This window comes from Aegilops tauschii, chromosome 7, assembly GCF_002575655.3.
Source record: "Aegilops tauschii subsp. strangulata cultivar AL8/78 chromosome 7, Aet v6.0, whole genome shotgun sequence".
Taxonomy (NCBI): domain Eukaryota; kingdom Viridiplantae; phylum Streptophyta; class Magnoliopsida; order Poales; family Poaceae; genus Aegilops; species Aegilops tauschii.
In genome coordinates this window covers 454,185,342-454,198,786 of record NC_053041.3, presented here as the reverse complement: position 1 = coordinate 454,198,786, position 13,445 = coordinate 454,185,342, and the positions used below count along the sequence as shown (strand labels likewise).

The 13,445-nt window shown below is 49.0% G+C and overlaps 1 protein-coding gene across 2 annotated transcripts; it reads left to right on the top strand.

Moving 5' to 3' along the window:
* The first annotated feature begins 7,657 nt into the window (after positions 1–7,657).
* LOC109748991 (GDSL esterase/lipase EXL1) lies at positions 7,658–12,926 on the top strand. 2 transcript variants are annotated; one of them, XM_020307992.4, is made up of 5 exons: positions 7,659–8,008; positions 10,222–10,352; positions 10,477–10,706; positions 11,134–11,390; positions 12,346–12,926. In XM_020307992.4, exons 1-5 carry the CDS (start codon positions 7,729–7,731, stop codon positions 12,525–12,527), a joined length of 1,080 nt encoding a protein of 359 aa, XP_020163581.1. In that variant the 5' UTR covers positions 7,659–7,728; the 3' UTR covers positions 12,528–12,926. The 2 variants fall into 2 exon arrangements, with proteins under 2 accessions (XP_045086579.1, XP_020163581.1); XM_045230644.2 differs by lacking the exon at positions 12,346–12,926 and having other exon boundaries at positions 7,658–8,008; positions 10,477–10,710; positions 11,139–11,387.
* Positions 12,927–13,445: the final 519 nt, after the last annotated feature.

The window sequence follows — 13,445 nt, the reverse complement described above, 5'->3', positions numbered from 1 at the left end:
GATACCACATCCAGCCCCCGAGCATGCTCTGCCGCCTCACACCCCGTCACGTACCAGTCAGCCCCGCGCCATCACTGCGTCGCCTAGTTGCCTCGTCACCGCGCCACACGCCTGCACGGCATCCCGGCCCGTCGGCTCTAGCCCTTCCGAGCGAGAATACGAGGAAGCCCCGTCGGCGCCGACCGGGCTTTGCCTGGCCGCGCCCTCTGGCGGCGGTGAGTGAGGAGGGGGGAAGGAGGAGAGGCCCGATGGCGAGATCTAAGGATTCCTCCATGTCGCCAGAGGCGGAGGACAAATTTTTCTTAAGGTGTGGCGAAGTCTGTAGCAAAGAATATTTTGATGCAAACCAAAAGAGTCAATACACACTAACAATGCACAGTGCAAATGAATAACCAAATACAATGAAAATGTAGGCATCTTTCAATAAAAAACAACCTAAAACATATAGATAATGAAGCTTTTAATTGCGTGGCATGTGCCAAAATATTGACACTCTCGGGGGTGCTTGGATTCAAGTTGCTGGCACTACCAAGTACTTCAAAGTATCTTGTCAAATATGCAATTCACAACATTAATTTCTGACTAAAATCTGCTTGAATTCGAGTTGTTGTTGAAATTGCTACTAAAATATAGAAAAAAATGAGAAATATACGCCCCACCCTTTTCCATTGGCTCTGCTAGTCCCCCCTTCCTTCCATCTTCTGGTGGGGCATTGGAACGCCGACACGCCGGAACTGCGCCAGACTAAGCTCTACTGCCGTCGTCGGTCACCCACCTCCTGGCGACCTGGCCAGCCGCCGCGCTAGCTTAGGGTTGCTAGGCTTCGCGCGCGTGCGTGTGTACTTTTGTCTAGTGCGTGGGCGCTCAAAGCGGGCAGAGTCGCGTCTTCGTGCATGACTGCATAGGCGATGGTTTCTTGGCCCAACTAGGCTGCGTCAAGTTCGTGGCTGCATGCCTGCGTCGGCCCATCAGGCCAACCTAATTGTATGATGATGGAATTGCACGATGTATTGATCGGGTGCAATCGCACGTATATATGATGTACAATGGTGGGCCACGGCCTCAACTATACAATGACCTAGGAGGTGGGCCAGATACATGAATATGCACATAACACATTTACTCAACACCCTTCCCTCGGTAGTCGAAGTGGCGCTAGTGCTGACGCAAAGACTGGACCGGAAGTCCTCAAAGCACGTTGTAGGCAAGCCTTTGGTCATGATATCTGCAAATTGTTGGGATGTAGGAACGTGTAGAACACGAACGTGGCCAAGAGCCACCTGATCCTGAACAAAATGAATATCAAGCTCAATATGCTTGGTACGGTGATGATGAACCAGGTTGGCGGAGAGGTAGACAGCCGAGATGTTGTCACAGTAGACCACCGTTGCCCTGTCGACAGGACACGAAAGCTCTTGGAGAAGCTGACGAAGCCAGGAGCACTCGGCGACGACATTAGCCACAGCGTGATACTCAGCCTCGGCACTGGAACGGGAGATCGTAGGCTGCCGCTTGGACGACCATGAAATAAGTGATGGACCAAGGAAGACACAGTAACCCGAAGTGGAGTAACGGGTCTCGGGGCAGCTGGCCCAATCAGCATCGGAGTATGCGGTGAGGGCGGTGTCGGTGGAGGCGCGCAACGTGATGTCAACATCCATAGAGCCACGGATATAGCGGAGAATTCGCTTGACGAAGGCCCAATGAACATCTCGAGGTGCATGCATATGAAGGCACACCTGCTGAACTGCATACTGTAGCTCCGGTCGAGTGAGAGTGAGGTACTGAAGAGCCCCAACAATGGACTGGTAAAAATCAGTATCCGAAGTAGGAGAACCATCCGTGGCGGAGAGCTTGGTCTTCGTGTCGACAGGCGTGGCGGCGGGTTTGCAATTAAGCATGCCCGCATGGTCGAGAAGCTCATGAGCGTACTTCCGCTGGTGAAGGAAGAAACCATCCGAACGGCGCACCACCTCAACGCCAAGGAAGTAGTGCAAAGGACCCAAGTCCTTAATGGGAAACTCAGTGCGAGGACGATCAGTGAGCTCACTGAGGAGGCCAGGCGTACATGCCGTCAAGATGATGTCGTCGATGTAGAGGAGCAGATATGCGGTGTCGGCGCCCTAGTGATAGACAAACAGCAAAGCATCAGAGCGTGTAGAGCGGAACCCAAGCTGATGAAGAAACGCCGCGATGCGCTGGTACCAGGTGCGAGGAGCCTGCTTGAGCCCATACAAGGACCGCGAAAGCAGACACACGTGGTCTGGGTGGATCGGATCAACGACCCCCGTGGGTTGCTGACAGAAGACCTGCTCCTCGAGATGACCATGAAGAAAGGTGTTGGAGACGTCCATCTGGTGCACCGGCCAGGCGCAAGAGACCACAAGGTGTAAAACCGTGCGGATCGTCCCGGTCTTAACCACCAGAGCGAAAGTGTTGGTGAAGTCGATGCAAGCACGTTGACGAAAGCCACGAACAACCCAACACGCCTTATAGCGGTCGAGGGTACCATCAGGACGGAGCTTGTGTTTGAAGACCCACTTCTCGGTAATCACGTTGGCGTGCCGGGGCCGGGGAACAAGTTGCCAACTCCGATTGTGCTGCAAGGCGTTAAACTCCTCTTGCATCGCAGCCATCCAGAGCGGGTCACGAAGAGCAGCTCGAATGGAGGACGGCAAAGGCGACGGCGTAGAGGTGGATGCTGTGTGGACGTACTCATCCGAAGCATACCGCGAGCTCGGTGGAAAGACACCCGCACGAGCACGGGTAACCGGACCAACCGCAGGTGGTGGTGTAGGACCTGCGGCCATAGGTGATGACGCACCAGAAGGCGTCGAAGCCGCAGCCGAGGTCGACGCGTCGGCTGAAGGCGGCGCCACGGGAAACAAGTCCGCGGGCGAGGCCGACCCGTCGGGCGACAACGGCGATGAGGTAGCTGAAGCCGCAGGCGACGCCGAGATGGCAAGCGAAGACGACGTCGAAGCGGAGGAGACCGCGGGGCTGAGAAGCCCAGCGCCGGACCCGGAGGGAGCCACGGTCGGGTGGCGCACCTCAAAGCCAAAGGGGCGGGCCGAGGGCGGCACGCGAGCGCCTCGGGCGAGGGGCCGGCAATCCCACGCCGTCAGCAACTGGCGATGAAGGGGCGGCCGGAGGTACCTGCTGAAACGGAAACACATGCTTATCAAAGTAAAAGTGTCAGGAGGTGAACACGCGATGGGACACAGGATCGTAGCACCGATAGCCCTTGGAGTTGGGAGGGTAACCTATGAAGATGCATGCGACAGAGCGTGGTGCAAGTTTATGAGGAGAAGTATCGGCAGTGCTAGGATAACATAAACACCCAAAAATATGCAAACCATCATATGAAGATGGCGTACCGAAGAGGAGGTCATGAGGTGCATAGTTCCAACGTGGGGGACATGGCCGGAGATTAAGAAGGAGCGACACGGTAGCGAGTGCATCCGTCCAGAAGCGGGGCGACACGTTGGCATGAAAAGGAGCGTGCGAACGCAGTCATTAAGAGTGCGAAGGACATGTTCGGCTCGACCGTTTTGTTGTGAAGTATACGGTCAAGTGAGACGAAAAACTGTGCCATGGTGCGAGAGAAAAGTGCGGAAGGCAAGGTTGTCGAACTCTTTTCCATTGTCAGTCTGAAGAGAAAGGATGGGACACCCAAACTGCATGCTGACATAGGAGTAAAAAGATGTCAAGGTGGAAAGCGCATCCGACTTTCGCCGCAAGGGAAAAGTCCACACATAATGGGAGTAATCGTCAAGAATAACTAGATAATATAAGTAGCCCAAATTACTAGGAACTAGAGAGGTCCACACATCACTATGAATCAACTGAAAAAGAAAAGAAGCAATGGTGGTGGAATTATTAAATGGAAGGCGAACGTGTTTGCCAACGCAACAAGCATGACAAGTATGATCCTCTATCTTATTACAACTGAAAATAAAACTCCTAAGAATATGACAAAGAGGGACGGGGTTGGGATGACCCAGACGAGCGTGCCAAAAATCGATGCCAACGGAGAGAGCAACCGGAGCGGTGGTGGTGGAGGAGGGGCGGATGCACCGGATAGAGCTCGTCGGGGCTGTCACATCGGTGAAGTACCATCCTGGTTCGAGCATCCTTGACACAAAAACCAGTTCATCAAATTCAACAGTAACAAGATTTTCACGAGTGAAACAACGAACGGCAATAAGATTTTTAATGAGGTGGGGTGAAACAAGTATGTTAGACAAAGATAACAGCATGGAATTAGAAGGAAATGAAGTGTGCCCAGCATGTGTGATGGGAAGGGTGGAACCATCACCGATAGTGCTGCGGGTGGCGGTGGTGACGGGATAGAAAGAGGCAAGATTACCAGGATGAGTGAACATATGAGCAGTAGCCCCGGTGTTCATGTACCAATCGCCACCACCGGTGTAGTTGTTCGGTGAAGGAGCGCTGTGAAGCACGGCGAGCAGCGCTAGGTCCCAAGGCGCCGGAGGCAGCGCCAATGGAGGTGACAGAGACGCCATCGGGAAACTGTAGGCGCCACTCAACTGCAGCGGTGGGTACCCTCCGTACAGCTGCGGGGCAGCGTAGTACGCCTGATGCGCCGGCGGGCGTGGCACTGGAAGAATCGGGGTCGGCGCCCGCGGGACCGACATGGTGTACGCGTGGACAACGCCGTCCACAGGCTGTACCAGCCAGCCCATGGCGGAGGGGCCTACGGCTGCTGTTGGTGACGAGGTGGACCCACGGGCGGCTGCTGCTGCTTATGGCTGCCGCGCCGGCCAACCCGGCGCCGATCGGTAGGGGCGGGCGGGGCGGGCGCGCCGTAGTGGGGCGTTGGCAGGGGTAGCAGCAGCGGCTGCTGCTGCTGGTAAGGCGCGGGGGCCCGCGGCTGAGGAGGGACGGCGGGGGCAGCGGGCGGTGGTGGAGGACCGCCGCGGGTGGTGCCGGTGGCAAGAGCAGTGTGCATGGCCCGATTCTTGACTTGCTTCATCCGACGCTCGTCCAACTGGAGATAGGCCACGAACTTGGTGAAGGAGGGCTCGGGGATGAGCGTGAGGTTCGCCGCAGCGTTGCCGAAGTCCTCGTTCAGACTGGCGGTGAGCGTGCTGAGGAGGTGAACATCATCGATCTTCGCGCCGATGTCGCGGAGCTCGTCAGCGAGAGTCTTGAGACGGCAACAGTAGTCGTCGATGGAGGAGTTGTCTTGGTGGCACCCAAAAAACTCTTGCTGCAAAAAAAGCGACGTTGGAGATGATTGACGGTGAAGAGTCCGTTCAGCTTGGTCCAAACGGCGAGGGCGTCATCACCTTCTTGCACGATCGTATGAAACAATTCCGACGAGATGGTGAGGAAGAACCACCGGATGAGCGTGGCGTCGATGGTGGACCACTCATGATGTGCGGGCACGAGGCTGGAGTCGACGGAGCCGTCCACATGGTCAAGGAGGTTGTACTCCTGGAACACGAGGGAGAAGTACGTCTTCCATGAGTAGTAGGAGTCAGTATGAGAGAGGCGGATCGGAAGACATGGTGGAAAGCTAGGGTTTAGGGTGCGGCGGCGTGAGGTGCGGCAGCGGCTTGGGGTGCGGCGGTGGCTTGAGAGGAGGCGGCGACCGCGGATGGATGGGGCGGTGGCGGCTGGAGTGGGCGGCGGCTGCAGTAGCTAGAGAGGTGACGGAGGCGAAGGAGCGCGACGGTAGCAATAGCTAGGCAGCGGCTGCGAGAGGGGAGGCGGCGGCGGCGCTAAGAGGTAGGCGTGGCGGCAGTAGGGGGATGACGCGGCGGCGGCAGCAACGTGAGGGTAGCGCGGCGGTGGCGGCGCAAGGGTGGGGGCGCGGCGGCGGCGGCGCAAGGGTGGGGGCACGACGGCGGCGGGGGGAAGCTACGGTTTAGAACCCGAAAACTGATACCATGTATGATGATAGAATTGCATGATGTATTAATCGGGTGCAATCGCACGTATATATATATATGATGTACAACGGTGGGCCACGACCTCAACTATACATTAACTTAGGAGGTGAGCCAGATACACAAATATGCACATAACACATATACTCAACACTAATAACCAGCGCGAACCAGACTCCCTTTAGCGTTTTCTACTAGCAGTAAAAATGAGCGACACCGCACACACATAGGTATAAAAATCTTTTTGCTTGGAATAAAGGTGTGGCAGCCGCCATATCTTGCCCACCGGAGTCCTCCGCTTGTCGGCACGCGGGGGCGACGAGGGAGGGGGGGTGTTTACATTTCAAGATCGAAAGAAACAACAACATATTCTATTTTGGACGTCGATAACGGCCACATGTGTGGGTGTTAAGGGGTTTGCCCACACGTTTTGTGTGGTGTTTAAGAGAATCAGCCCACACGCCTACGTGTGGGGCAAAACAAGTAATGCCCACACGTCTTTTTTTTCTCTCGCGGTCCCTTTTACATGCCTACGTGTGAGCAAAATAGATAACGCCCATACGCCCGTACGTCAGGCCTCCTACCTCATGGTCCCGCACGCCCCACGTGACAGTCACCACGCGCCCCGCAGTTGCCATGGTCTGGATCCCCCTCTTCCATGTTCGTTTAACTGCAGTTGCCATGTCGCTGAACTACAGTTGCCATGTCGGACAACTACAGTTGCCATGGTTGCTCAACCGCAGTTGCCATCTCAGGTCAAGTGCCAGATGCCATTTTTGGACAACTGCAGCTGTTGACATGTATGGTCTGGTTTACTATAGTTGCCATGATTTGAAAACTTTAGAGGTTGCCACCTACTAACACTAGACAGTTGCCATGTATGGTCTGTTTACTTCAGTTGCCATGACCTGAAAACTTTAGAAGTTGCCACCTACTAACACTAAGCAGTTGCCGTGCAGCGCTGCAAAGAGACATGTCAAAATAACATGTTCGGGTAAAGAGAGAGTTGCCATCTGCTTACAAGCATACTAGGGCAGTTGCCATGTACCCTGCAAAACACATGGCAACTGATATATTCGGGTAAAAGAGAGAGTTGCCATCTGGTTACAAGCACACTAGGGCAGTTGCCATGTACCCTGCAAAACACATGGCAACTGACAGTTTTGGGTGTGGGAGAGGAGACGGGCGTGTAACTGATAAATGCCCACACACCAGCCCCTGTGCGTGAGTGAAAATTGACGTGTGGGCGAACTGCTAAACGTCCACACACTGGTCCCTCCGTGTGGTGAAAACGGACGTGTGTGCGACCGGATGAATGCCCACACACCAGCCCGGTCCTACGTGGCACCACAAACATGCCAAAATTCGTGCAACCACAAACGGACGTGGATCCATGCGTGTGGGCGAGATGCAAACGCACACACGTGTGGACGTTAGTATTTCCGTCTCTTTTTTATATTTAATCTATGTGCACCTCATCGCACGCGTTTCTTCTCTAATATCGCACACCGACACAAGCTGACCGCTTAAGAGAGTCTCGCCGCACTAGTAGGCGCAGGTGGGCCATGGAAGGCGCTGCGTGCACATGATCACAAAGAAGCCAGACTCGGACCTCCCATAATCAATCTTACGCCAGCGCCCGCACATTTAATCGGCAGGGAAACGGTGTATTCGGTGCATGCAACTAGCAACCAACCATCTGCATGATGTTCTCGCTATAAAACCTCCCCCTGCGTGATCCATGCTCCACCATGAACGCACTATACCGCTAATAGCTGATACGCCCACAGAACTATTAGTACGGAGCCAAGCAATGGCGTCTCTTTACCGGGGCGTCCTCGCTGGCCTCGCGCTTCTATTCATGAACCTGCTGCTGATACTGATGGCGCGTCCCCCATCCGCCGATGGAGCAAGCACGGCGAAAAGCAAAATCTCTGCAGTGTTTGTGTTCGGCGATTCGATCGTCGATCCCGGCAACGACAACCACCGGCTGACGGAGGCGAAGGCCGACTTCCCGCCTTACGGGCAGGACTTCCCTGGCGGCAAGGCCACCGGGAGGTTCTCAAATGGGAAGGTTCCCGGGGACATGCTAGGTACGTATGTAGCGACCGGCGACTGACTTTGCTGTTGCTTTCTTTAACCATCCTATATATTTTGATACAGAGGAAGTATTACGTAGTAGTAAAACTGATGGAGTGGCTTCTTTTACTACGTTTCATACTATGGAACTTTAGTTATACCAAGCTGAGAATATTTACGGAAATGTCTAGTCGAAGGCTAACTTTACCACACCTAACACGTAAGGTAAGGAAAATGTGGCTTGCTAGAAAGTGTGGCCAAGAAAATCAGCGCCACGGCCCACACATGCGGCAAACTTGGGCAAGAAGTTCAATGGAAGCTGGTGATCAGTGCAACACACACCTAGAACATTGCGACGTTCCTAAGACCAGCTGGGTCAAACTTAGATTTGGAGCCAAACGACCCGTAGTATCATTTTGCTTTTGGAGGGGGTAATTCCGTTGGAAGCTCCTCAAGTATTGATGCACGAGACATTTTGGCATCCAAATCAAAACACTGTACATGTACATGTAACATGTCCATGTAGGGAAAATATTAGCATGGAAATCTAATGCTGGGAACATAGGAGCTGATAATGAAATGCAGTTAGCCTGCCTAAGAGAAACTCTGCTAGAGTTGCCATATCGGGCCTATCGGCATAATAATAATCCATTCGCAAAAAAAGGTATAATAATAATCAATATTGTGATTTTGACCGAAAAGTCCATTCTAATAGAGTCGTTATATGCCCTTTTGCCTGCAGATTTATGGAGTGCGCTTCATATCCAGCCCGTGAGCCTTTATATTTTTGAGATTGTGGGTATTGGTTTAAAGTGTGCACCATCCGTCAACCACTTGTGTAGGAAGGAAGTTTCGATGGCGCTGTCGCCTGTACGGCTGCCGCTCCCACCTCTATCAATGTTGCGCCAACTTATCCAATTGAAAGAGTGCCAATAAAGGTCGCCGAGTCTTTCGTATCTATTTCCCATCCGCACGCAGCAAATCCACCCTCGTTTCCTGTTGGTATGTGCCCATTTATGGGATATACCCCTATCCCATTCGCCGTTGCCACCACATTCTCCCTCTCCCCCCCATCCCCGTCACCAGCGCACTCTATCCCAATCAGCCACCTTGGACGGCCGCCACCCCCCCCCCCCTCCCCCCTCTTCCCACTTTGCCGTTGCCATCACACTCAACCCCATCGACCATGTTGGTGCAGTTACGCCCTCTCCATGGACCTTTCGACGGCGAGACCAAAGATAACCATGCAGTTTGAAAGTTCTGGGAGAGGGCGTGGCACTACTCCGAGTGGGTCTAGGGCGACGTGAGCCATAAGGTTGATTAAGCCGTTGGTCACGATCGCCTACCAACCACCCTTGAATACTTGGACCACATGTCGATGGCCGCCATGGCAAAAATGAACGTCACTCTCACACCGACCTTCAAGACTGTGGCTTTATCCCGCATCCAGGATGCACAGACGTTTGTCGATCGTGTGACCGCGGAAGTCGAAGCCTCCAACACTTTCGCGATCACTTCGAATAGGAGAAAAATACCGTAATTCAATTAGGAGAGAATCTTATTATTGAGGTCGTTTAAATTGTATTTGTAATCCTTACTGAAATCCATTTTGTAAATCGGTGTTGAAATCCAAGTGCGGAAAAACTTTCATTGTTGAGGTGAGGAAGGGAAATCTTATAGCTACTGATAAACAGTCTCACATTGGAAAAAGTTTTTAGAAAACTATGTTTATGGGACTCTATATTTACGTTTTGTCTCAGCAGCCTTCATATCCATACGGAGCGCGTTATGAGGCTGCCGATATGGATGTTGCTCTAACCTCGGATGTTTGGTTGTACTGGTCCGTCGTCTGTGTTTTTCTCCATTTAATGCAAACGAACTACTAATCTATATCAATAATACTATCCAATTAATGTACTAATTAAGCTGAAATAAACACTATTATGATGACAACTCCATCAATGGGTTGCACTAATTAAGTTGCATGTTGAGCAACAACCAAGCACAGACGTACAGACGTGATACCAAGGCCAAACAGATGACGGAGTATATCCATCTTCATTACTACTTAAATGATTGGTTACTATTTCAAAAACTCTATGTTTTTTCACTTTATAATTTTAAACTTTTGAATGTCACTTTATCTATACACCAACCTCTTAGTCTTGCACCATGTGAAAACTAAAAACTAGAAGATCTGCTGATGTTATTTTTCTTGATTGAGCAGCTTCTAGGTTAGGAATTAAGGAACTATTGCCACCGTACCTCGGAGACGATCTTCCAATAAGTGAGCTACTCACCGGTGTTGTCTTCGCTTCTGGTGGCGGTGGATATGATCCTTTTACTTCGATACCCGTGGTAACATAACATATCACATGCATCTCACACAATACAGTTATCGTGTACTAGTATATTTCATTTTGGTTTCACCTGAAACTAAGAATGTTACTAGAGATTCTAATGCTAACTTCCTATGATTCAGAATGCTAGATCGAGCACTGAGCAACTTGGATTATTCCTCAAATATAAGGAGAGACTAAAAGCTTCAGTTGGAGAAGATGAGATGACACGTGTTATATCTGAAGGCATATACTTCACAGTAATGGGGGCAAATGACCTTGTAAATAATTATTTTACATTTCCTTTGAGGCCCCATCAATATAATCTTCCTTCGTACGTGAAATTTCTTGTCTCTTCCGCCGTCAACTTTACTATGGTAAGAGTATTCATTAAAACTCTAAACCTGCTGGGAAATAGTCAATGTCATAGTTTCTTAAAAAAGCTTGTTTGGCTCCCTCTTTTTCAACAAAGTTCTCGTGCTCATTTAGTTCTTCAGAATTTTGAAGTTTTGTGTATTTCCTTCAAACTCAAACACTATAATCCATTCGTTTCGTAAGGCATTTAATAGATTCCTTTAGTCGACTACAAATACATTTTATGTGTTTGAAAATTTAGTACATTACTCAATCTGTACCATCGAAATCTCTGGCCAAAGTTTCAGCATAAGGATATTTTATAATTATCATGGTACTTACAGTCGCCTACTTTTATTTGCAATCCATGTATATGCTGTTTAATTAGCATTTGATCAGTAAACCTGATATTTATAAAATTCAGTATGTTCATATATATTCTTATAAACAGAACTAAATGAGATGGGTGCAAAGAGGATTGGATTCATTGGCATTCCACCAATTGGATGTTGTCCCTCGCAAAGGAAACTTGGATCAAGAGAATGTGAGCCCATGCTAAATCAAGCGGCGGAACTATTCAATTCTGAAATAGAAACGGAAATTCATCGGTTAAATGCTGAAAAAACTATTCAAGGCTCCAAGTTTATTTATCTTGACATATACTACAATCTGCTTGAGCTCATTCAGCATCCTGGTTTTTATGGTGAGTACACATTTTATCCTTGATTTTCATTTTTAGGGCATGTTATCAAATGTAACAGTAGAGTATCACTGCAATATAAATATATTGACAGATAACAACGAAAACCTATTTAGGCTGGTCATAAGGAGAGTAACATAGCAAGTAACATAACACATCCCAAGACAATTTTGCTTAGTGAATGAGAGATGTGTTTGTGCTAACATAATATGTTACTGTAACATACCGCACCCCAAAGGTTAAATGAGTCTATATCTAAATAAACGAAGGCTTGCATGCGGATATTCCCTTTTGCTCCTACGTGCATATGCACCCATTGTCGAAATACACATTTCGAAAAGTTGACAAATTCGGAACAAAAATCCCGCGTGTATATCCGGACATTTTATGTCTGTTCACAAGGTTTCGGTGAAAAACGACGTTTTTTGTGGCTTGTGTAAAAAAGAAAATTTCTGATGCTTCATTCTAACTATTCACGATGCATTTCTTTATCTTTTTTACACAAGCCACAAAAAACGTGGTTTTTCACCGAAACATTATGAACGGACATAAAATGTCCGGATATACACGCGGGATTTTTGTTCCGAATTTTTCAACTTTTCAAAATTTGTGTTTTCGACAATGGGTGCATATGCACCTAGGAGCAAAAAAGCCGTGTCCGCTTGCATGTCACTACACATATGTTATGAAGGTAATAATATAGACTAGTAACATATGCATATTACTACTCTAAGTTACTTCCCACTATGACCAACCTTAAACTCCAAAATGTAATAAATCTTACAAAACTATGGACGAACTAAAGTATCAAGAACAACTACGATACTAATGTTTACATAGTTTATATACTTGGCTTAGGAATATGTGACTTTATATGGTGCTTAAAAATACAAGTTGGTTGACATGTTATCATCATAATTATTTGTTACTAAATATTTTGAAACTTCCTGTAATATAGGATTCAAGGAGGCAACCGAAGGATGTTGTGGCAGCACCCTGCTAAATGCAGCAATATTTGTTAAAAATCAACATGCATGTCCAAATGCTTATGATTATATTTTCTGGGACAGCTTTCATCCTACTGAAAAGGCCTACAACATTGTGGTTGATAAACTATTTCAAACAACGATGCAGTATTGATGTGAAGAAATTCACTCTCTATGGTCGCATGACCAAATATTATTAGATTTGCACTATGAAATTTGTAAAGGCTGGAACATTCATGCAAACTTGTATTGCCAATGAAAGTTTGCATGCCGTCCAAAATGGGAAAACCCTAGAGGCCCATGAATATATAAGAATTTCGTTCTTTAGAAGAACAGACATGATGTGGTGGTAAAGTACTTCCCGTTTGTGCCAAGACGTCCGGGGTTCGACGCGGCCTCTCTTTATTTCATTGTGCAAGGATAAGGCTTGCTTTATATAATCTTTGCCTAGACTTCACCTAGTGTGCAAGCTTTTAGCACTGGGTTAGTGTAAATTATCGGAAAACTTATTCAAGGGATAGCATGTGCACCAAAGTTTTTGATCGATTGCAAATTTGTTGTCCACTGGAAGTGGTTGAGAACTTACTGGTTTGAGAACTGTCCTTTAGCAGAATGACGTGTTGATCTTCAAAGAATTAACGTACCAGTTAGCTTGGCATGACTATATTCATGTGGTATATTCTATTTGGTCCTGGTTGCAAATTAGGTGTCATGTATTGAACTATGACATGCAAAGTCGCCCTGATTTGGTGATTTGTTTGTTTGCAATGGCCAACACACACACACAAAGGATCATGCCGACAAATATCAACGCCATACAAGAGAAAAGCTATGCCTGGGGGGGGGGGGGGGGGGGGGACAAAGCAATTAACACAACAATCGATGAAATACAAGAATGACCATCTCTTGCAACACAAACACATGAGAAAGATTCTCCAAAAGTAACGACTCGATGAAGGGAACGAGATGCAAACGCCGTTATTGGATCCAACCACCAAGTGCCAGACCGTGGGTTATCGTTCCAAAGATTAAGTCCGAGTAAACTCCAGGCAAAGCCTTCTATAAGCAGGTG